Here is a 24,906-nt window from a genome sequence, read left to right as displayed (position 1 = left end):
GATAAGCCCATTTCTTTTTGTTTGGGTAGGGGTAATGCTGCTTTGTTGGTATCTCAGCTGATAGCTCCCTTCAGGGAGAATGCTTGGTGCCTTATACCTGAGCTGATGATGAAACTGCTGATTTGCCACATGCCAAAAATACCTGTCTCACTGCTTTTGTTATTTACTTCAAAATAACTTTTATTGAGGTAATGTAATTCTTGAGTATAAAAATACCTGATATATAAACATGACTCAGAAGGGGAACAAGTGTATACTTGCCATATGATTGTTTTAGATGCATTTTCCCACGAGTACAAAATGAGATGCAAGTCCATTATTTCCACTGGGCAGAATTCAAGTGTGGAAGCATTCAGGTAAATGGTTAAAATTAGTTAGTTCATTTTTTGAATAGTTACAGGACATTAAAAGAAGTTATTTTACTTTACCACTTTAATTGGAGCAGATTCTGGAATATTTTTCATAATAAACCCCTGAATATCCAACTTGACTCACAGATCAAGTGTAAATATTTGAACAATATTTGCACACCATTGTTTTTACTCAGGAATGTCAGGTATATTCAACTATCGTGTGTCACGTGCATGCAAAAAAATACGTAAATTTTCTTCTGAACACACATCTCGAGGTTTTGAACCCTGATTATTTAAGGAAACATCAGTGGGTACAAATCTGTATAGTACCATTTACTTTTAAGTTTGGCTCATAAGAGCTGCCACTTGTTTACACCAATGCCTTTTGACACCATTCTTGCATTCCTGTGGCATTAGAAAGTGGCCTTAAATACAGAATCACACACACAGCCCTCAGAATCCCTATTGCAATAAAACCAGTGTGGGAGTTGAGTCTCTCTCACACTGCTGGAACTCCTGAATTCCTCTGCTAAAGCTGATGAAGCACACTAAAGTCCCAGGAACTGGGAGTGTCACCAATATGTGACCTGTGCATTCCTTCTTCTGGGCCCTTACTGGGTGATTTATTAGGAGATTGAGTCAAAAGTCTAGTAATAAAAATGCATATGGACTGTTTAGTTTTCTCGTGGTCCGTGTCTGCAATATTAGTAATCAAATAGTGTTTTCTCCTTCTTCATTTCATGTACCTTATGTCATTTCAAAGTGTTTATTTTGACCACTTTTAAAATAAAGAAGAAAAAGAAGCAAAGGGAAACACAGTGGAGGCTGGATGTCCTGTATTAAAGCTAATGCATATTTATAGCTGCCTCTTTTCTGAGTTTCAGGATACTGATGTGATGCAAACAAAGCACATTTTTAGTGGCATTTCCTCTTTTGCAGCCAGAGTTCAAACCCAGTAAAATCACTTGTTTGCTTCATTTAACTTTATTTAACATCTGTTATGCAGTGTTACACTTTCCATTCTGAGAAATGTTGCAAGAGTTAATTTTAAAACGAACCAATGAAGCAGCATGAGGGAAAAGAAAAACTCAGGAGCTATTTTAGCACATTTTAAGGGAATTTATGTTTTCATCTTAATTTATTAAGTCGTTAAACAGGCAATGAAGACCTGATATCAGTGATAGAGAAGCTTTATGAGTGCAAAATGCCTGCTTTAAAAATAAGATGTACTTGAAATAAGATCTGCTCTCTGGTCAGGGATCTCTTTTAGGTTTAGTCAGATTTTTACCCGGATTCCACCATGTTGTCCACATGTCTAGATAAGGTTGGTCAGTAATTGAAATTATCTAGGATCTGACAGCCTAACTGGTTTTTGTTAAAGGAAATTAAGCAAGGATGAAAAAGAAATTGCAAGCAATGTCTTGGATCCAGTTTTGCTGTGGGTCTCTTTTAAATTAATATATATAAAGAATATCAAACACCAGTGTTCTGATCTGGCCTGAGGGCCTCACTAGAAATTTCACTAGAAAATAATTAAGTAGCTTGAAGTATCTGTATTATTAGGGATTCAGAAAGCAAGATGCATGAATTGTGCTGTCAGTTCTTCTGCCCTGTAAACAGAGATGTTAATGTAAGCCTGGTGTGGTGCAGTCCAGTGCATATAAACCACCAACAAGCTGGTTGTTTGATTTCAGTTGAAAAAATGGAAGTGTGGTGGGATCTTGTTTTCTCAGAGAGCTGGCTATTGGATAAGTAGAACATACATTTTTATTTCCTGACCTAAATACCAGAATTTATCAGTAGAACCTAAAATACTAAAAGAGAAGGTAGTTGCACATCACCTCTTCAAGACCGTGAGGAATCCATCTGGAGCTGCTAGCATGAGGAGAGGGTAGAAAATTAAGCAAGATCTGTCAGCATAAAGTACCAGTATTTTCTTGAAACAGTGGCACAAAGAGATACATGAGAATAAATTGTCGCTTTCATAGAAAAATTAAATCTGCAACTTTCTTGTTAGTTCAACCTAAAAATGGTCTGTCTATCCATGTTCAAAGTACGATGAACCTTTGGTGTCATCACTTGTGATCCAGAAAAAAGGCACCTCACTGGAACTAAATCTCCACTTGGAGTGAACACACTACAATTTGCCTGTCACAACTTTGTTCTCCTTGACTTCTCTTAAGGCACTGGAACTTGAGCAGCCTTTGAGTCAGGTGGGGTTTAACCCCTGCCAAGGGCTTGTTGGTATTACTGTTGAGGGCAGAGTCTCAGGGCACTGCCAGAGCTGTCCTCTCCCACATATTGCAGCCACGTGCCGAGGGGGCTGCTGATCTGACAGCTCTTCGTGACAGCAGGAGACCTGTGGATAATGCCTCAGCCGGCTTTCAGAACTTTTCTCCATAAATAGTTTGTCCAAATTAATCAAGTTTCTAGCTGAAAAGGACATAGATGCTTAGGAGCATCTGAAAATGTCCTTCCTTCTCTTTATTTTTTGTTTAATTTCTGCCTAGACTTTCCAGAGCTGTGAGGTCATTGTGACATGTGCTTAAGGATAAATAAAACAAGATACCATATTTCAGCCTCCTCAAGACAGACATACTCCTCTCTTCCCTGAACTTGGAGGAGATCTCAAGAGGCTGTGCTGAAGCATGTGTTGGAAAAACATCAGAATCAAGTCCTGTAGACTTTCACGGAATATAGGGATTTGCTGGATTTGGTTTGGTGTCTCATTGTTTGGTAGTTAAATAATTTGATTTATCAGTTGTCAGTTAAAGATATAACACAAAGGGATAGATGACATGCTATTGAACATATAATTAACGTAATTACCCTAATTGAAGTGAGTGTTTAGATTTTAAGTCACATTTGACATCACTTCTTCATGGAACCTGACATGGTCACACAGACAGGTTTTCAAGAGATTTAGATGTGTTCAGAAAACCCAGCTGGGGCTGCTTTTCTGTGAGGTCCAAGCTGTCGTTTATGCATCTAAATAGTGACCTGAGTGAAGCGAAGAGTTACCTAGCATCCAGTGTGTGAGATTTAAATAACGCACCTTTTTAGCCATGTGGCGAATTTTACCTGGATACAAATAGGCTTATGGACCGAGTTGAACTCAGTTTCTGAATTTGAGAGTTCGTGGGAGTTTTGTTTTGCATGGCAGTTTTCATGAGAGTTGCTCTCTGAGGTTGCTTTTTAGGTTTTAGTGTAGAGGGATCATGAAAGGCAGAGCTAAACTGTTAAATTCTTCCCTGCCTTTTCATTGAAACCATATGAAACTTCAGTTGTCTAGTCTCCTGAGTGGATGTAGGATGGAAAGCATCCTCTTTTCATGGAATCTTGTTTTCCTTTCAAATGTGCAATTGAGGCATCTAAAATGACAGCAAATATTTTTCAACACGCAAAAATGCTGGTTTGAGTCTTGGTATTGTTGACCCTGTTTGCTCTCCTTGTAGTTAGTCATTAATGACAGTCTCTGTGCTCATGCTAAAGTAGTTTGCTAGTAGTGACTTCTCATTCATGCAGTGCACAGCTCATGTGATTTGCTGATTACACAGATTCCTTTCTTGTTCTTTTTAATACAGGCAATTACTGAAAACAGAACTGGGATCATTTTTCACTGAGTATCTGCAGGTAGGCCTGTGTTTTCTTTATTTAAATCCAATTCTGTTTTATGCTACTGAGAAAAATAATTTTGCCCGCCCTAAATGATGACCTGGAGACCCTTGAAACTATTTAGAGATGTCCACTGACTTCTCTGTGGTTTTGAAATGAAAGGATTAATGAGATTGGGATTTTATATACATACATATAGTTAGATAGGGAAAGCCCAACCTGTCACAGTGTTTCTGTAGGTCACTGCTGGCTGTCTTGAGGTTTCAGACATTGGTTTTTAGCTTAAAATTGAAGTCCTTGAGTAAACTAGTGAAGTTCATTGCAGTAGAGTTACTAGGAAAAACTTTTGGAAGTAAGCATCACTGTCTGTTGAAGCAATATTCTTTCTGCTTCTCTAAGTACATGTTTTGTAGGTCAGTCATTTGAAGTTCAAGAAGCACTTTGTACTGCACAAAATACATCCTTTGTCCTAAAAACAGTAGATGATCATAGCATCATTTCACAAGTGCCCCCAGTGAGTTAAATAAGATGGACACAGCAAGAGTTCTTTGATGATTAATTTTTAAAATAAAAGACCCCCTTCACTGTCTAAAGTTAAGAATGAACAAAATGTGAAATATCATGGCTGTAGGGAAGTACAGAACTGAGTAAATGTAGTCTATATTTTATTTTCAGAATCAGCTGCTCACAAAAGGCATGGTGATCCTAAGGGACAAGATCCGGTTTTATGAAGGTAACTTGGATTTTAGCATGGCTATGTATGTCACAGGTGTGTTAGCAAATGCACTCTGGGGGCACTGGAATGCTTTCCACTATCTTCCTGGGACTATGGATTATGTCTCAATCTATCCCTACAATCTCTTGTTGGGTCCTGCCTTGGTGCTCTCATTAACCTTCATAAAGGGGAGGTGATGATTGCCTAGAGCAGCATTGAGGGAGTCAGGGAAGGATTGCCTCCAGCAAGGACACTTCCTTCTCCTTCAGTTACATCCTGCTCAGGAAAAGTGAAAATAGACTGAGATATGTAATAAACAAAAAACTAAGCACAAAGATCCCAGTTAGTTTGAGTATCTAAGTCCAAAATAAGGCTGTAGCCTTGTTTTAAGAGTTATTCTGGAGTCATGCTGACATAAATGAGGCCAGGCACTGTCTCTCTTGTTTTAAAGGCAAGGCTTCATTCAGCTGTCTACACCTTCTGGAGGTGCCACCTCTGGAAGTAATATCAAGGATAAACTTCCACCCAGTGTGTTGCTTTATATTCACCAGTAATTTGTCTTACGCTATTATGTGGCGTTTAGATGTGTTGTTAAATATGCTGTCTTGTCCTAGATTTGGCATGCAAGTTGTGCCAGGTGAAGTCTAGATTGCATGTTAGAAAAAAATTTCTTCCTCAGAGGAGTTGTTCAGGCATTGGAATGGCTGCCCAGCGCAGTGGTGGAGTCACTAACCCTGGAGGTATTTAAAAATCATGTAGGTGTGGCACCTGGGGACATGGCTTAGAGGTGGCCTTGGCAGTGCTGGGTTCATGGCTGGATTTGATGATCTTGGAGGTCTTTTCCAATCTAAATCTGTGATTCTGTACTTCAGATGGTGAAATGGTTTCATAACAGCTTCAAGAATTATTGCCCATGTAAACATTCAAAAGATCTTTGGGTAGAGAAGGCAGTTTCAAAGAAATGCACCTTTCCTTTTATAATGTCACTTAGTCTAAATATAATGCTTAAGCAGGAGCTTGGAGATAGCTGTTTTTCAGCTATCTATAAATCCTGGATGTTGACCTTTCATTACTGACAGTACAGTTGATCAGATTAAGGTGGTGTTATAGAATCAAGTTTTTCTGATGAAAAGACAGTAGCCCTGAACATCACAAAAAGAGAACCAATATCACATTAAAAACCCCAAAGCCCACAAAAAAGTACCAAAAGTCCTTAAGCTGAATGCCATATTCCACAGTTATATAAAATAACAGCTTGGAGAGCACAAAGGGAGCTGTAGGGATAGCAAGGTCTTCATAGCTGCTTTGTAAATCACAAAGGAAGTTATTTTATAAGTAAATCAGCAAATGAGATACAGACCTACCTACATCAAATCCTTTTTTTTCCCCCTAGTATTACCAGCTTGAAAATCAAAAATACTGGATCTGGTGTTTGAGATCAAAGCTTAGATGAAAACCTAAAATGTGAGACCACTAAAGTGCTTTCAAATATAGGACCATGATTAGGAAATAGCAAATTTCAGCAAGCTGCTAACTTTAAACTCATTTTGGTTTTTGATTTAGTGTATCATTTTGTGGTTACCCCTTAAGATATGGTCAGAAATTCTGGTAAGGTGAGAATTAAACTGGTCATGTTTTTTCCAAGTCTATGATCAAAAATGTTATCTCTTTAAAACTGGCAAGTCACAGGAGGGTAGCAGTAATTCAGGCATCTGTTTCAGATGCAGAGCTGTTTCTGACACACAGTTTTCCTGGGGAGCTGCTGGTGGACGTGAGTTTCCAAGGCTGGCATTTGTGTTTATTGGCAGCAAATGCAGCCCTGCCCCAAAGTCCATCCTGTAGTCAGTGTCTCTGTGACTCTCAAAACACCCAAGACAGAGCTGGAAGCATGGAAGTCTTGGAGCTCCCATTCTGAGCAGGGCTTGCTTCCTGGGTCTGCAGAAGCAGCAGTCCTGCCCTCAAATCTCAGGTTGTCCCCATCCCATGGTTTGAGTTTCTGTCTCCGCTTGAAGTTTTAATAAGAGAAAAAACCCCACACTTTGGAGGGGTTTCGTCCTGCAGAATGTTTTGGAAATCACAGAATCACAGCATAGTTTGGGTTGGAAGGGACCTTAAAGATCATCCTGATCCACCCACCTGCCATGGGCAGGCACACTTTCCACTAGACCAGGTTGCTCCAAGGTCTGTCCAGCCCAGCCTTGGACACTTCCAAGGATGGGGCAGCCACAGCTTCTCTGGGACAAGGCCTCACCACCCTCAAAGGGAAGAATTTCTTCCTAATATCTAATTATTTATTCTTATCTTTCTCTCATGAGTTTCAATTAACCTTTGGAAGCCCTGTGAAAAGTACCAAAGGCATTTTTATGCCATACAAAATTGACTGTATTGTACTTCATAAAAATGAGCATTTAGAGTAACCCAGTTTCCTGGAATCCAGCAAATGCTTACACTAAGTGTAGAGATCTTTGCCTGAGAGTAAGAAAAGGATCTATCATTGATAGCACATACAAGTCACATTCCTTCATGTGAAAGATGATTATCATCAACAAATCACAGGAATTCTTCCACAGCTCTCAGTAAAAAGCTTTCCCACCTAAGTCATTCAACTCTGCAGCCTTTCTGAGTTGCTGTGCAGAAATTCATTACGTCTCAAAACAAGCTGCCCACAAGATGGAATAAGTGCATGATGGTAAAGGCATGTTTACCTCAACAGAGTAATTAACTTCATACTATTCTAGCAGCAAGATTTGAAAAGGACCAGATTTATAAGGGCTTTTAACTTCACCTTGTGGGAACTAGAACTAAATTTAACTCAAAACTAAATTTAACTCTCTAAAACTCTGCCTTCAGGGTGTAGTGGTTGGGCTTCTCCTTCGTGTTCCAATTTATATCTTGGAAGCACTTTGGTATTTCAGACACTGATACTGGATGTTAAAATGCAAGGTTGTTTTTGTGATTTAACCTCAGCCAGCAGCTCCGCCCCGTGGAGCCACCCACTCGCTTCTCCCCATGGAATGGTGCGGAGAGTTGGAAGGGTAAAAGTAAAAAAACTGGTGTGTTGAAATAATGACAAGTTAATAGATAAAGCAAAAGTTATGCACACAAGCAAAGCAAAATAGCATTCATTCCCCACTTTTCATGGGCAGGCGGGTGTTCAGCCATCCCAGGAAAGTCTGGCTCCATGATTCACCGTGGTGACTGGAGAAGACAAACGCAGTCACTCCAAATATCCCACCTTCCTCTGTCTCCCCCCAGCTCTGTATGCTGACCATGGCACCATGTGGTCTGGGAGATGTCTCTGTGGCCAGTTGGGAAAAGCTATCCCAGCCATGTCCTCTCCCAATTCCTTGATTCCCCCAGGCCCTCACTGGTGGGGTGGGAGAGGGGCCTTGGCTCTTTTCAGAAAAGACCCTGCTCAGCAATAACTAAAACATCCCTGGGTTATCAGCACTGTTCCAGCCCCTACCAGCTACTGGGAAGAAACTTATCCCAGCCAAAACCAGCACATGTTTATTATTACTATTACTACTGCTGCTATCATTGTTATTATTACTACTACTTCTACTGTTACAGCTGCTAGAAATTTTTGGAGTTTGCTCCCTGCTGTATTTCATTAGAAATAATGAAAAACAGATTTTTAAAAAATGTTTTAAAAAATGGAAACAGAGAACACCCTTTTCAGTCTTGTGCATGAGTGTGCAGGACAGAGAGAACTCCTGCCTGGTGGTGCTGAAAATAAGACCCTGGTGTGTTCCACAAGCCAGCAGCTGCAGTATAGCATGATGATCCACATCTGTCACTGAAAGCACTTAAAGTCATCAACGTGGAAATAATTCAGGAGTTGCAGATTCACCAGAGCTGATGCTATTCATCATCTCCTTAAAAAGGCAAGGAGGATCAAGTATCCAATAGTAAAGATTGGCAGTTGGCTAACTCTGAATGCAGCTAGCAGTGTCAGTGCTTTCATTAATAATTTCTTTGTGATAAGTGTGTACTTCTGGGCAAAATACTCCCTAGCTGAGGCTCAAAGTAATGCTCTAATACAAAAATTAATAATAGCTTCACATTCTGACACCAATAGCAATATTGGTTGATTGCTACTGAATTAGCTTCCTGGTAAGTCATATTGTCTTGTCTGAGTAAGTCAGAATCTCTGATGTGTTTTCCTTTGCAACACTTGCTGGTGGAGGTGCAGGGGCATTGCTCTCCTCTCACAGTTGGGTTGGGGTCATAGCGATGGTAAAGAGCTTGTCCAAGGTCACATGGGCCATTTTGGAGAGCAGGTATCTGAAGCCAGAGCCCACCTATTGAACCAGATTTCCTCTGTGGATCTTGGCTCCTGCATTTGCCTCTGTGTTGTGTAAAATGTTCTGTGAGGAACTCAGTATCCAGCTTGGTTGAACAGCCTGGCCTGAGCTTCTCCAGATTCTGCTGGGGAGGATTCCAGGTGGCTGCAGCTTGGGAAGGAATGCACATGGAGGTGGCCTTATTGTGAGGACCATGGGGAACTCACCCCACAGCAAATTCTAACTGCATTGCTTGAAAGTTAGAGTAAACATTACAGCCCTAACACTATTGTTCTTTTCCATGGACTTGGGTGAGTTTTTCTGTGTAAGTGGAAAAGGGAACAGTGGAAAAGCTAGAGATCAGTTTGAGAGGATGCTTTACAGAGCATCTCCACAGAGCGTGGTTTGCTCTCCTGCCCTGCCGCTCGAAAGGCAGGAGGGAGCACAGTTGGGTAAGTTCCTCTGCAGGAACCAATTTAACCTGCTGTGTCCTCCCCCTCTCCTCCACAGTCCTGTCCAGCAAGTACAACTGGAACAGGAAGATGTAACCTGGGCCATTACTCTTCATTCTTCACAGGGTTTTCCTGAGTAACCTCAGACTCTTTGAGTTTATTAAGAACATTAGATGAGTCACCTGAAAAGACACAAATATGGAAGGATCTGATACACCACTATGGAAAACTAATTCCATACTACTAATAGTAGCTGCTGCATGATTCATCTTAGCATACAGTAGCAGATTCACATTGTTTCCTGCATGTTTTACTTTTTGCAGCTAGCTAATTTACAACCAGAACTCTTCACTAGTTTGTTTTGTGTTTTTGCAGGGCAGAAGCTACTGGATACCTTAGCTGAAACCTGGGATTTTTTCTTCAGTGATGTCCTGCCCATGCTGCAGGCTATTTTCTATCCTGTGCAGGTGAAAAAATTACTTATTGTCATAGAATGTTGAAAAACTAGAAAAAGCAACTTTACAGGTTCATCAGCAGATTGATGCAATCTTTAAGTCTCTCTCCTTGGCCAACTTAGTGCAGCTGTTCTGTTTAGTCATGTCATGCAAATAAGTTACTTATGCAAATGGTTTGAAGTGCTCAGGTGGAAAAGATTAAGGGGAACTCTGAAAACAAAAGTGGAGTGCAGGGAGGCTGGTTAGTCCATCTGCCAATCACACTAAAAGTCAAAAAAGGTTATGAATTATAAACTGAAGTGCTGCACAGTGAAATAAATGGAGTTGTGTTGATTTAAATATATGCATTTCCTTCTCTGCAATGTGAATCTTGTCTTTGAAATATCTCTGCTTTTGAAAAGGAATTGTATTTCTGAGATCAAATTCTGTGCTATGGTAAGTGGACAGCAAAAGTCAGTGGAGTTTGATCTGGAGCACAGATTTTGACTCCAGTAATTTTAAATACAGAATAGGTATTTGATCTTCTAATGTAGTGATAGCCAGAGAGTATTGTTTATCACTGAAGTCTCAAAGAAATCTGTACCAGACAGGTGCAAGTGATCTTTGCAGTTGGTCATAGATGCCTACAGATTTTAGTGGGAACTGGGTGCCTGAATATATCTGGGGAAACTTCAGAAACCTTCTCCCATTTTTTCAAGTGGACTTTATGCCTAAAATGACTGCCCAAATGTTAACAATATTACCATTTGCATCTTCAGACAGTTACAGGTATGAAGTCTGAATTTAGACTCTGTTGTATTTCTGAGGCCTTTGAAAATATTTTAGTAACACAAGTCTTACCCCTTATCAGATGGAAATAATTACTTGAATTTCCAAAAGAACCTTGAGGGTTTAAGAATCCTAAGTCCCATGTAAATTCAAATAGATCTCATTGCTCATGTTCTGAGGTTTCTTCCAAAAGCCCAATTGGTGCTTACGTGCTCTTGTAAATTCTATTCATTAGCAGCTGAAACATATTTGTGGACTTCTTTTCTTCAGTTTAAATAATTTAGGAAGTGAAAAGGAATGGGTTGGGTCAGGCTTATTTATTCCAGACCTAAGTCAACACCAGTTGAATACCAAACCTCCCATATGTACAGCCAAGTATACCCAAGGGAAAACCCCTAATGCCAGAAAGAGGAACAGTTTCACAGCTCTGCATGAGGCGGGCGCCGTTATTCTCTGCAGACAGAGCTGGAGTTGTATTCTTCAGCTGGGAGTCCTCCTCAGTGAGAAGGTATTGCTGAACCAAAGACAGATGGCTTTGAAAATGCAATATGAAACTTCAGCTCTGCACCTGCTTTATAGTGAAGTCTCTCAAACTGTACAGAGAGGAGGATCCACAGGTGGGCTGAGTCACGGTTCCTGCCAAATTTGGAGACAGTAAACAGGAATACTCAAAATCTTACAAAATAATGGAAATTCAACCAATTTGCAGCCCTGTCTTTTTTTTTTAACTCATGATACATTTAATTTGTGATAAACTTGTTAAAATACAAAATATTCATATCTCACCCAGCTCTCATCCCACCCCAACCCTTCATCCTTTCCCCATGCAGTCAGACACAGTCGCCATCTGTAGAGTTCATTACTGCCAAATCAAATTTACTGTGCAGACTTGGGGGCTGCTCTCTGTCCTTTGTTATGTTTCCTTTGTGTTTCATTTAGGTTTACCATTCTTGTAATCCCTCAGGAGTGGAGGAAGGAATTTGAACAGAGGATTTTGAAACTCATTTTCACACTGCTTATAATCTGACTTGCTTTCTTTGTGTTTCCAAGGGAAAGGAGCCCTCAGTTCGGCAATTGGCTCTTCTGCATTTTAGGAATATAATTACCCTCAATATCAAATTGGAAGATGCATTATCCCGTTCCAGAGCCAGAGTTCCACCCTCTATTATTCAGATGCTGTTAATACTTCAGGTAAATTGGTTACTTTTCTCAGCCTGTCTTTCTGTACTGCATTGCTGAAGTATTCTTAAACAGTCTCTGCTTTTGCTCATTCATTGAAAACGTCTTACCCAGAATGCCAGAGCTTCTGTGCTCTTGTGGTCATAATATCTAAATCCTAATATTCTAGTATCCAAATATCCGAGTGTCTAGTGTCTAAAAATCTTATTAACCTAATATCTAAATTATCTAATAGTTTAATAATAATATACTGTATATTAATATGTCATCTAGCATAGAATAGCTAATAGAATATAATAATAAATAATGTGACATATAATGTTATAATAAAATAATATAATAATTGTAATGTAATAATTAAACTATCTAATATCTTAAAGTAGGGACTGTAGAGATACCGTAAGATCCAGAGAGTGTGAGAGCACAGACTTGTTTTGCATCTAGGCCTTGAAACACGAAGTTTTGCAAGCTGACAGGTGTGTGGTGATGATGTGATTTCCATTAGTTGCTGTGTGTTGCTGCATTAGCAGTTCAGGATATGAAGCTTCACATCTGGAATAGCCATCAAAGGGAATATACAATTAATACAACAGTGGTTGAATCATGGTCATATTTGGTCACTGGAACCACATTTTATCAAAATTGGTGATATAAAAACAGTAGGACAAGATACTGGTATTTGAATTCAGTGTTAGATTTTTTCTCTCTGTGTGTGTAGTAGTAGGAGAAACAAATTGAGAAAATCCAGGCAAAAGGCTATTTTAAGATATTTTTATTTGCTTAATTAAATAAAAGCATGAGGTATGATGTGGAGAAAAGGAATGAGGCAGAAGGGAAAGAGACAACCAGGGGTGGATTTTTAAAGGGTGAGGGAATTTATATTTTCATGGTTTCTGATTTTTTATAAATGTTTATTTGCTCTTCATCACAGTATGAATTAGCTCTGTATCTGAAATTGTTTTGAAGAGCAGGATAATCTAATGAGGCCAATTTTGAAAATGGAGGAAAGGAGTAAGATTCTGTCTGCTGGGTCAAGAAATGGGATTTCACCTCTCAGTGAAATCAGTGATATCTCAGCTATCTCAGTGTCCATTTGTTGGGGTGTTTAATGGTGTGTTTAGCCTGATGGTCTCAGAAAAAAATGCTTATCATATAGGAATGTCTACTTGGTCTTGTCTCCGTTCTCATAGCCCCCACCTTCCAGAAGCTTCTTGAAACTGCTGTCTGATTGTGACACAGTGACAGCAGTATGGGAGTCTCATGGAAACTGGTGTCTGGAGAGGAAAGGAGCCTCAGGGAAAAGCTGGAGCGTGGACTTAAATGTGTAATGAAGCATCAAGGAATTGACAGTGATTGAGCCATGAACCCAGCTGTGTTAGCAGACACCAGAGACTCCACATGAGACAGTACCATTGCAAAAACCTTCTTCACAGGGATGTTTTTAGGCCTCAGCCCGTGTGAGGTAAACTGCCCATTCTAAATCAGGCTTCAGCAGCATTGCTGCTAACAGGTCTGCAAGCTTTTTGTGATTACTTTAGGGCATCTGTGTTGGCTGTGGGCAGGATCTGGCTTTGAATGGATTCAGTGGTGAGCTGGCAACTGAGTACCATCCTGATTTTTTCTTTGCAAATCTGCTTTCTTCAGCAACCTGAAGTCTTAACACTGTGGATGCCTTTTTAGGGCAAAGGGTCAAATCCATTCTTCTTGCAATGCTGTTCATAGAAATCAATAACCAAGTGAGAGGGAATTTGCCCTTGGGTGTTTATTTCTGCATACTTTGCCTACGGTTGTGTGGTGGGGATGGTGAAAATCTTTTCTTGGCAATAGCTCTGCTAATCTTGTGGTTTAAAACCTAATGGGAATTGTGGGAAAAGGTCAGAAGAAAATCTGGGAATTAGCTATTTACATTCTTAGCGGTGTTAGTCAGTAGTTGGAATTCAGAGCAAAGACTTTTTGCTGAATTCAAATGTCATGTTAAACAAAAGCAAATTTTATATATTAGTGACATAATGAAATTTTCTCAATTTAGTTGAACTCCATTTGTTAATAGGACTGGAAGAGAGCAATTCAGCTGTCCTATGAGCACATGGTGGTCTTGTGGGCTTTGATTTCCTGGACTGAGAGATGGTGTCTTGATGGGGATGTTGTCTCATCCTGATTTGTGACCACTGTGAATACCTCTTCCATAAGAAATTCGGTGACTGGAGCAGACTCCCAGGGATGGAGGATGTTGCCAGTGATGGCATCTGGACCAAGTGTTGAACTTAGTGCTGAGATTTCCTGTTTCTGTCCTTGACAGCCTCATGCAGCTGTGTGATGTAGTTAAGGAATAGCTCATATTCTTTAAGACAGCAGTTGTAATGTCAGAGGTTGAAATGCACCACTCTGTTAGACTGGATTAAAGTGGCAAAGCTTTGGGAACTAAGGCAAGGTGCATCTGGTATTATGTTTTAGCTTCTCAGGATATTGGGGAAAAGCTCTGTTACTTTGTCAGGAGAAGACACTTTACTTATTGGACAGAAAGGGAAATTTTTTAAAGAGGAAATGGAACTGCTCCATTTAAAGGAGCAGAGATCAGTTCTCAGGTTAATTATTAGACTTGGGTTCATCAGTTCAATAGAGCTACTTCTCACCAGTGCTGTAACCTGGTGGAATTACAACCAGGAATCTTTCAAGAAAGAGAGAACTCTGGGAGGAATGATATTCTTGTTCTGGCAGTCAGTGGTAGTTTTATCACAGCTTGAAACTCACTGAAACTGTGAGTTGCCAGCATAGCCTGACTCAGTTACAAAGCACAAACTGAAATGTTAATCCTTTGTGGCTGCTCACAGGCAGCACAAGCTGAACTGCCTCCAGGATGCTCCTGTTTAAGTTGCAGGGAGCTCAAGAGCAGAGTTATGGATGAGGGAAGGAAAAGAACTAAAACTGCTTTTCAGCACTGAATGATGCACAGGAGCTCAGTCTACGTTAAATGAGGGTACTAGAGGGAGAGGGGTAAGCAGAGGAAGAGTTTAGAAAAGAATTTCTGAACCAAAAAGCAAGACTACCACTATCCAACTTGCTTCCCAAAGTATGTTGTCAAAGATTACCCTGGCTGCTGAAACTGGAACATCTTATCTCCAGGTATCTCTCCTGAGGTCTGAGAAAGCTGAAAGAGAAGAACTAAAGAGTGTTCATCTGCATCTTTCAGTTAACGTCAGGATTATTTGAATTCATAGAATCTCTCAGGGGCACCTGACATATTTGAAAAACCAAGAAGAGCACAACACAATATCTCTTGTGCTGAGGGAGGAAGCCTCACAAAGCATAACACAGTATCTCTCATGCTGGGGGATGAGGCCTCACTAAATACAAGCTCTGAAGAAAAAAATAAAACCTGTGGTTTCCTCTTCGGCTCTCTGTGCCTCATTTGAACTCCCTTGCCCATTGTCTCTCTCTGTTGAGAAAGACAAAATAAGCTTCCCAGTGTGACCTTTTTGTTATTTCTGCAAAGTTCCTTCCATTTTAAAGGAGTGGAACAGTACATTGCAAGATCTGGAAGTGAAATGCAGAGAGTGCTGGTTTTCCATCTCAGTAGCCACACATCAAACTAAGGACAGCATAGTGGTTAAAAACAAAATACCCTTTGCTATCAGAAAGCTGCAGCTATAGAGGTGCTGTAACACTGTGATGCCAGTTGTAGTCAATTCTTTATGGCCACAGGCTTTCACAAGTGGTGGTTGCTTTTAGGAGGTTTTCTTACTAATTCTCTTAGACCTGAAGCGTAGGTTGAACAAAGTGGTGTGGGTGTGAGGTTTCCACATCCTTTAATTTCTCTTTACCTTTGTCTGAGTTCCTGGTTTAGAAGACACAAAAAGAGCAAACCAACGAATAAATGTATTGTAGACCTTATTTAAATATAAATCACCATATCAAAAACCTATACTTTATCTAGGTTGTGCATAAATTGGGATGTTTTCTTCCTTCCTGGTGAAAGGGTGGTTTGTTTGTGTTCTTTGCATCAGCCCCATGAACAGTCAGGTAAGAAATCTTGCAGCCAGGACACAAAGGGAAGAGCCCTCTGTTGCTTTGTGTTCAGACATGCAAACCTGAGAACAAACCTGGCCCTCAAGATTCACACTTCAGAGTATTCTGTAGATACGTTTATTTCTGTGCAATATTCTTTCTTTTTCTAGTTTATTTATTGTCTCTATCAGCAAGTGCAGTTTCCAGAAGTTAAATTGACATAGGTTTTTTACATTGGAATGAATTTGTATTGCTGGGATTTTTAAGAAGGCATAGCATCTGATGAGGAGTACTTGTCATATTTGATTTTGAGTTTCTTCATGTTGTTGTGTCTCTAGGGGCAGAGGTGGGGGAGCACTGGTGGTTACTCCTGACCATTCCTGACTGGCAGGGGCTTGCTCAGTAGTGACTGCAACATAGCCCATGCTCCTGCACCACAGACCTCAATAGTTCTGCACTCATGTGGACCCTCTTTGTAACTAAGGACAGTGGAAGTCAATTGCCACTAAAAAGAGATTTTATTTTCAGATCGAGTACTCTCCAAAACTAGCTCTCAACATATTTGACAATACCATGTGTTGTCAGTTTTGTAAACTTAAGCACTGGAAAAACAGGAAAGCAACATAAAATGATATTGTTTTCCTGTAATAAGTATAAGAGAAATGTGTTTTCCTTTGATATATGTGAACCTGTCTCATGCACACCATGTCATAGTAATTTAAATGTGCATCTTGTCCCTCACCTTTAGCAGAAGGATGGTTTTTCAGAACACAACCATAACTTTGTCCATACCAATTAAACACAATTATTTTTGAAGGCAGTTTGCACTGTGCAGATTCCCTTTGGGTATTACAGTCATGGTGCATTTTAAGAGTACCTCATATTAGGTAAGTCAGTTCTGTAAAGGATACTGGTTACTTAACCAAAGGTATGTTTTCAGGTAGAGTTGGTTAAACTAAAATAAATGTCTCTAGTGATGAAACGAGTCCAAATACATTGCTAGGCAAATCCTTTATCCTTATCAAAATAGAGTGAAATCAGTAGAATCATTCTTAACTTGAATTAGCGTGTCGTTGCAGACCCTATAACTTTGTTGAGTAAGAGAAGGAGAAGATTTTAACTAATTGCATTCATCTATACAGATGTCTTTTGTGGACCCATTTGGACTAGTAGATTAATCTGGCATAAAAGATAGCATAGAGATTTTAACTGCTGAAAAACTCTGAGCAGGAAGTGTTCCCACAGTGCAAGAATCCTTTGAGTCAGGGTGCTTTAATACTGTAATTCATGAGTTGGCTACACGAGGAATAGAAGAAAGTTGAACTAAGCTACCTTTAAGGAAGATTAATTAAACTCCTTTAGAAGTCTGTATGGACACTCATTCTGAGAATTAAAGGAGTAGGAAGGGAGGCAATTAATGATGCTTCAATTCTCCATCAGAGGCCTAAGCATAATTTATCTTAACAGATTTCTGTTCTTAATTCAGTTAGTGCATTTTCATTTCCCTGAATGACCCAAGGTGGACAAAGGCACAAGGGAACAGTGGCTTTTGAATTGCCCAGGGCACTACAGGTGGGGGTCCTCGGGAGGTGGCACGCACTTTTTGACTGTTATCACAGACCACAGAGCTTTGAGCCATCCCAGGTGCCACCAGCACCCTGAGCAGTGTTTACCAGCACCTGGCACTGTAAACACTCCTGGCACAAAAGATTTTCTCTCCGTGACCGAGCTGTGTCCATGCAGGTAGCAGGGACAGTCCCATTCTGTCCTGGGGGATTCACTGAGCACTAGTCACAAGAGGAATGTCAAAAGGGATTTCTAAGAGAAAAGCTGCATGGGGTCATTTCCTAGTGTTGCAAACATGATCTTTCCTGTGGTTTTTGTAGCCAGGTCACCATGGGTTCCCAGCACTGAACCAGGGCAGGGTGTGCCATAGCTTGGCTCGTCCCTGAACGGGTGCCACCATGCCTCTACCTTCTTAAACTGCCCAAAGTTTTCTGTCCAGGCACAAGGTGAGTAGAGAAGCTTCCTGACAGGAGATTGAGAGGCAGCCCATGTGCTCATTCTTCTCCTCCATGAGCCTTTCCTGGCAGAGAAAGGGCTGCGCAGTGCTCCCTGCGTTTTGAACACTGGTACTTGCTGAGAACAAGGTGGGCATTGGAGGAGAGAGAGCCCAGTACGTCCTCCTCCCTGTGTGTGAGTTCCTACAGTGGGTATAAGAGTGAGATCTTCGAGTTTTTCCTTAGAGTGCTGTGCATGGCCACTGAAGATGGAGGGCATGTGAGCAGGAGACTTCAGGACAATGCTCTGTGATGCAGTAGGAGCAGCAGTTCCTGAACAGCTGTGTGCTAGAGGAAGGCTTCGGCTCTTGGGCAACACTTGCTGCTCTGAGAACCACTGTGGTCTTGTCCAGAGCATATGCTGGATGGGTTAGACAATGAAACAGTGCTGTAGGGCAAACAAAAGCTGTACATAGCTGGCAACAACTCCTGAGACCTCTTCTCCACTAAGTAAACCATAATGTAACTTTGTGCCATAGGTTTGTGTGTGAGTAGTCCGTGATTTTGTCTTGAAGATCAGTGCAAATTGGATGATTGGCTGTAAAGTATGTGCATCTAGCTCTTCTAAGGAAGATGGAGGACTGCAGATCTCCATCCAGAATGTGACCCACAGTGTAACTGGGAGCATATGCTGTGCCATTGGTGATGCATGTGGCAAGGACTAGTGACCCATTTGTCTCCAGCTTGTCCCCATATGATTTCTTGCATGCCCTGAGGCAGGATTGTCTGTGTTACTCAAGTTCCAGAAGGTTGCGATGCACTGAAAGTGAGATAACAAGTAGTCCTGACCTGTAAGGGCACTGGTTTGCAAATGCCTCACAAGCAAGGCTGCTGCTCTCTCTTTGGCTATGCCAAGCAGCACATCTTGCTGTTTATGTGGTCACCAGGGTGTGCAGATTGCACTGCACCAAAAGTCTCCACCACCAGTGTTGGCTGAATAATGTATTTTCACAACGGATATTGTTCTGCATCTGCCTTTTGACATTTAATTTCCGTTTTCTCTGGGAGCATTTGGGCAACAATTGTTATCCAGTATGTGTCAGATTATCACCATTGCCTGAGTGTTTCTTTTTGTCATACTGAGTTTTCCTTTCCTCCAAGGAATTTGCTGCTTGTAAGCAGAAAATAGTTACATTTCTTAGCTGTTTGCCTCTGTGGTTAAAACAGGGCAATACATGAGGCCAGGACCTCATTTTGCTTTCAGAAGTGATCCTGTAAATGCTTCTGGCAGTGTTTCCTTTCACATAGCACCAAGTCAGGACTGTTTCAGCATTTTCTTGGTAGCAAGGGTGAGTCCAGCCATCAAGGTTACCCCTGATGTGCCCATATGGAGGATGCTCCAGGAGACTGAGGTCCAGAGTGTGTTCTGTGGCCATGAGCTGAGCCATAAACAGTCACTTCTTGTCTGCAGGCAGAGAACTTTGCTCCTCTGTTCCATTAAGTTACCAAGAGTGATCATTGCTGAAATTACTTTAAATAATAATCCAGTAGTTTGCCTTTTGCTCCTTTCTTTCCTGAGTTCAGAAGTTGGTAACCAAAGCACCAAGCCATGCTGTGCGTCCCTTAGTGCTGTGTCTGTTACTGGCAGGGCCTGGGGCTTGGGTCCAGAAGGTCTGGTTTGTTTGTTCCCCTGGGTCTGGATTTTATTTATATTTTATTTTATTCTTTTTTATTTTTTCATTTAAAAGCTATCCAGCAGGTTGTCAGTTGAAGCAGACGACAATCCTTTGCACCAATACTTACTCATGTACACATGCTGATCAGCTGAAGTGTTAAAGCTCCAGGTGAGTGCCTTTAATCAATGACCAGTCATTGATTTAGCACATCCACAAGTTTCAGGAAGTAGTTCCTCCACTGTGTCCAGTTTTTAAGGTACCTTTAGACACTAGAGATACTTTTCAATGTATAATTTATTAGGTAAATGGTCTCTTAATAGCCTGTGCTAAAGAGGGATGTGAAAAGCAGCTGAGCAATACTGCCATTTCTAGGTGTTACAGGTGGTGGGTACTGTTAGTCAGAACTGGAAAACACAGAACTGTGACCTTTTATAAGTACTGAGCGAAACACTGAGTTACTGCTGGTCAATTAAAAGCAGTTTAGGTGTGTAATAGTTGTTCATGGTGATATTCATACACAGATGAGTGAGGAGTTACTTGAGGCAATGTGTGTGCAGCTGTCCAGCCAGAACTGAAGCAGCCTCTGGTAAAGGTGAATGCAGAGAGGCTTATGTGGCAGAGGAGCTCAGCAGATGATCTCTTGCCATATACAAGACATCCTTTAGGGTGTGCATGATGACCAGAGGATGTGATAGCTTTAGCTGTAGCTCTTTTGTCTCCAGCTGTTGTGAGTTCTGTGCTTAGTTCTCTGGTCTGGTGCATTGCAGGATTTTTAGGGTAAATATTTTTTCCATCAATGTAACCCACCAATTGCCAACATCTCAAGGCAGCTGGATAGGGTGGTGAATATACCATTCTTCTGCTGGTGGCTACCAGAAATACTTAAGAAGAAAATTTCACCTTTGTTCTACATAGTGCTGTGCTAGCAAGTACTTGTGAACAGGCTGTAATTCCCAGAGCAGAGGGGCAGAAGCCGCTCCATGATCCAGGAACAGGCTCCCGTGTAGTGGGTTGGATACAAGGCACCCACCAAACCCTCTCTTATCACTCACCTCCACAGCTGGACAGGGGAGAGAAAATACAAAAAAGGGTTGAGATAAGGACCAGGAGAGATCATTCATCGAATACTGTCACAGGCAAAAGAGAGTCTAATTAGAGATACTAATTGAATTTATGGCTAACAAAATCAGAGCAGGATAATGAGAAATAACATAAAACCTTGAAAACATCATCTTCCCACACCCTTCCTTCCCAGCTCTACCTCCTACCCCAGCTGTGGGAGGGAGACAGGGAATGGGGGTTACAATCAGTTCATCACCCACTGCTTCTCCCACTACTCAAGGAAAGGAGTTGCTCCCCTGCTGCACCGTGGGGTCCCTGCCACAGGAGACAGTTCTCCATGAACTTCTCCAGCATGAGTCCATCTCACAGGCAAAGATCCCTGTGAACTGCTGCAGTGTGAGCCCATCCCATGGGCAACACTCCCATCAAACTGCTGCAGCATGGGTCACCCTACCACGGGTACAGTCTTTCAGGGACAGGCTGCTCCAGCATGGGCTCCTCCTTCCCACGGGGTCACAGCCTCCTCTCAGGCATCCCCCTGCTCTGGCAGGGGTCTCCTGCACAGGCTGCAGGTGGATCTCTGCATCCCCCATGGATCTCCATGGGCTGCAGGGGCACAGCTGCCTCACCATGCTCTGCACCATGGGCTGCAGAGGAATCCCAGCTCCAGTGCCTGGAACACCTCCTCCCCTCCTTCTTCACTGACCTTGGTGTCTGCAGAGTTTTCCTCTCACATACTCTCACTCTGCTCTTCTCAGGCTGCAATTACAACTGTGCAAAAACTTTTTTTTTTTTTTCTGAAATACATTATCACAGAGGCATCACCACCATTTCTAATTGGGTCAGCCTTGTCCTGAAGCACATCCATCTTTGGAGCTGCCGCCAGACATGGAAGAAGCTTCCAGCAGCTTCTTGCAGAAGCCGCCCCTGTACCCCCACCCGCTATCAAAGCTTTGCCATGCAAACCCAGTACAGTTGTATTTCATTATTGGTCTGTCTGTGCAGGCTATTAATGGTGGGGATTTGCCACCTCTTTGTTCCCTACTACAGGCAGAAAGGAGATCTGCAGCTTCACATCCAGTTTTTTGGGGTAAGGAGAGGAATAACCTGCAAAGGATGCACAAACCCAACTCCCATTCTGCCATGTGCCAGGTTTCCATGAGACAGGAACATAACACACCCTACCTCTGCTCAGAAGAGTGTGGGGAGCCTAAAATTCAGTGTCCTAATTCAGTCAGACTGTCTAATGATATGGATCAAACTATGAGCAGCTGAAATAGTTTTTCATGGCTGTCATTGTCTTTGGTGAATTGCTTCATGTCTGGGTGTCTTACCAGAGCCTGAGGAAAGGAAGTAGCCAAGACCAGGTGTGAGAAGTGGTGTAAGGCAGGTGATTAATTTCTGAATTCCTTTGCGACTCACAGTCAGAGCAGCTCCCCAATGGGCTGGGCTTGGGCAGCCTGGTTTACAGTCACTTGGAAGTGCTGGTACCATCTGGTGAAATGTTAGGTGTCTTTTTAAAAGAAAAAAAAATGAAAGCATTTCTGTTATAATGGTGAATAAGGAGCCTGGGTGCAGCAATGACCACCTAGTTGCAGAGGGACAGAGGCTGCAGGCAGGTTTGTATCCTCCACTGAGTTGGAGCAATGGCAGGATTACTTGCCTGCATGTTTGCTGCTTTGAGGGAAGAATAGGGTGGGAAAAAATAATGTAATAGGAAACAGAAGCACAGACTTGTGACTGTGCTTATTTTGTTGCCATGGTAAAATAAAACAAGGACATTTGATGATTTTTAAAAATTTATTTATTTAAAGAAAAATTGTGGCAAATGTTATCAGAAGCATTTAGGTTTCTGGCAGCTTTACAAGTCAGGTAGCCTGTGCCTAGATACAATGTTAATAATGGCTTAGCAGTATTTTTTGTAAAATTTATGTTCATTAAAAATTCTTCAAAGCACTCTATATTTGGTGAACAGCATATAAAAGGTGAATGAACATTGAACATGTTTTAAGATTTTCTTTGAGAAGCACCCTTTACATCTGTAAATGCCTGCCTGAGGTGACCTCTGCTTTAGGACTTTAAAGCCTAAAGAAATCCTATATACAGAAGAAATTCTTCCCTGTTACAGTGGTGAGGCCCTGGCACAGGTTGCCCAAAGAAGCTTTGGCTGCCCAACACCCATGGAATTGTCCAAGGCCAGGTTGGCTGGGTTTTGGAACAACCTGGTCTAGTGGATGGTGTCCCTGCAGGGCATGGGATGAGATGAGATAAGCTTTTGAGGTCCCTTCCAACCCAAACCATTCTCTGATTCTATGATTGTACATATTGAAAAGGGAGGCTGTGGCCTTATGTGCTTAGGTACAAATACCTATTCTTCTGAACATAGCTGTTTACTCATTTATTCTTGCCTTTTTGCTTTCACAAGAAGCCCTTGTGCCCTTCAAAAGCTCAGTAGGAGTTCGTGGTCAGTTTACAGAATTAACAGGGATGGAAACCTGAGCAGTTTGGTGCATCCCTACTTGCTGGAATAATTGTGGATTTGACTTAGCAAGAAAAGGTTTATTCTAGTGCCACACTCAAGCGTAGCAGTGGGGCCTGTGTGCATGGCTGATCCAGCAGATGGGGCAGTGCCTTCATGAAGTAAATACATAAATAACCTGTAGTCTTCAAGGATGTGGCCCTTCTGGGAGTGCTTGCATGTTTACGTATCAAAACCATTAATGCATAGGGCCTTTTTAATGCATTTGAACTACTATAGAAAAATTTTGGTTTCAAAACCATTTAATTAAGGTTAATGAAGTTTGGGACTTGGGTACTGTATCTCATGCAGTAATACATGTCTCTGTTCTTGATAGATGTCTTCCATTTGCAACAGCAGTTACATATTCAGGACTCAAATCCCCATTATCCCCATGCCCTCAGAGTAGGGCAGGCTCTTGTCATAATTTTACATTATAATCCTTTCCAAATGGAGACATAATGACGTGACCCTTGTTGCATTTTGAAACAGTGTGATCAGCGTGAGGATTTGATCGAGCAGTTCCACTCTTCCAAAAGTACTAAGGTGCTTGCAGTATTTGATACTGAACTATTTTGGCTCTCAATTGCAAAATAAATAGGTCAGGCAAGGCCTTTGAAAGGAATTTAATAGATACATCTCACAGTCACAGAGAAGCATGAAACTCTTCTGCTAAAATGAGATTGGGTTCATGAAAGGTCACAGTTATCTTTTAAAATATGTTTTTGCAGGTCTGAAGAGCAAATATTGCATCAAAGATATGGGTAGAATCTCTGTTTTACTGATCATGCTCCAAGTTTTATTTTTTCTCCAAATTGTAATAGAGCTTCTTGTAAGCTAAGCAGCCAGCCTTATGACTTTTGCTTTATTGCTTCATAGGGAAATACTGAAATAGTAAGGCATTGAGCAGTAAGTACAAGAAGAAGCATAAGTGCCAAAATAACATCAAAATACTTCATTATCATTATTATTATTATTATTACTATTGGTGACTTTTAAATCCTGTCATCATTTTCTCAGAAACTGTTGTGACACAAATAACCATCCAAGTTGGCTTAACTTCAAAGTTCACTTTGTTTGCCTCTATAAGCACCAATCACTTACAAATTTGGGGAAGGGTCTAAAAAAGACTTCATATAGATAACTGATGTAGGTGGGTGTACAGATGTCTATATATATTTAGCTATCTATCTATCTTTATATACAGATAAATTAAATATTTATAATACTTACATACTTTCCTCCATTCCTAAGCTTCTAACAGATGTGCTTTTCTACTGAATTTGGTGTTATGCAAACAGGTCATTGCACATGTGGCACAGGAGATGGGTTAGAAACCTCTGGTGGGGAGACAGGAGTTCAAATGTTCTTGGGCCTGGAATCTAAATCAAAACAAGCTTCTTCCAGGCTCCTAAAGCTTGCTCTGAGCCAGCAGACGCTTCTCTAGGCTACGTGGGCTGGGATGATTAATAAATTAGTGACAGTGTCATTACATCATATGGAAAGTTTAGATTGGGAAAGCTGAAATTGTCCTTGCTGAACTTTGGGATGTACTTTTATTTGGTAATACAGAGACCCAGAGGATGTTTGTCATTGAGTATCACAGCAGGAAGGAATGCAGGAAAACCTCTGTTTTGCGGGGTCAGGACAGGATCTGCACCCTCTTGTGCTCCTGCTCTGACAAGCTCCACAGCAAGTAAAAGGTTTAAGGAGGTTGCCCCATCAGGCCCCTGCAGGAAACCTTTGAACAATGGTCATTGCAGGAGAGATGTCACAGGTGATAGAGCATGTTTGTGCCAAGGCACAGTGCAGAAGTCAGCAC

General features: G+C 41.3%; 1 protein-coding gene and 1 long non-coding RNA gene across 9 annotated transcripts in view; one reads left to right on the top strand and one right to left on the bottom strand.

The window, feature by feature from the left end:
• The window catches only part of PRR5 (proline rich 5), an 81,245-nt gene that overhangs the window by 43,862 nt on the left and 12,477 nt on the right, over positions 1-24,906 (top strand). For all 8 annotated transcript variants that reach the window (XM_053943998.1, XM_053943992.1, XM_053943993.1 and 5 more), the window contains 4 exons: positions 3,938-3,986; positions 4,644-4,701; positions 9,797-9,888; positions 11,695-11,835. In XM_053943998.1, coding sequence (XP_053799973.1) covers positions 3,938-3,986; positions 4,644-4,701; positions 9,797-9,888; positions 11,695-11,835 — 340 coding nt within the window. The remainder of the gene's footprint in view (positions 1-3,937; positions 3,987-4,643; positions 4,702-9,796; positions 9,889-11,694; positions 11,836-24,906) is intronic.
• LOC128788744 (uncharacterized) lies at positions 10,983-12,987 on the bottom strand. The gene is made up of 3 exons (XR_008431188.1): positions 12,874-12,987; positions 12,222-12,375; positions 10,983-11,280 (listed from the first exon to the last, which is right to left on the bottom strand). It is a non-coding gene; the product is annotated as an uncharacterized LOC128788744 (long non-coding RNA).

Source organism: Vidua chalybeata, chromosome 5, assembly GCF_026979565.1.
Source record: "Vidua chalybeata isolate OUT-0048 chromosome 5, bVidCha1 merged haplotype, whole genome shotgun sequence".
Lineage (NCBI taxonomy): Eukaryota > Metazoa > Chordata > Aves > Passeriformes > Viduidae > Vidua > Vidua chalybeata.
This window is presented reverse-complemented; position numbering and strand designations above follow the sequence as displayed.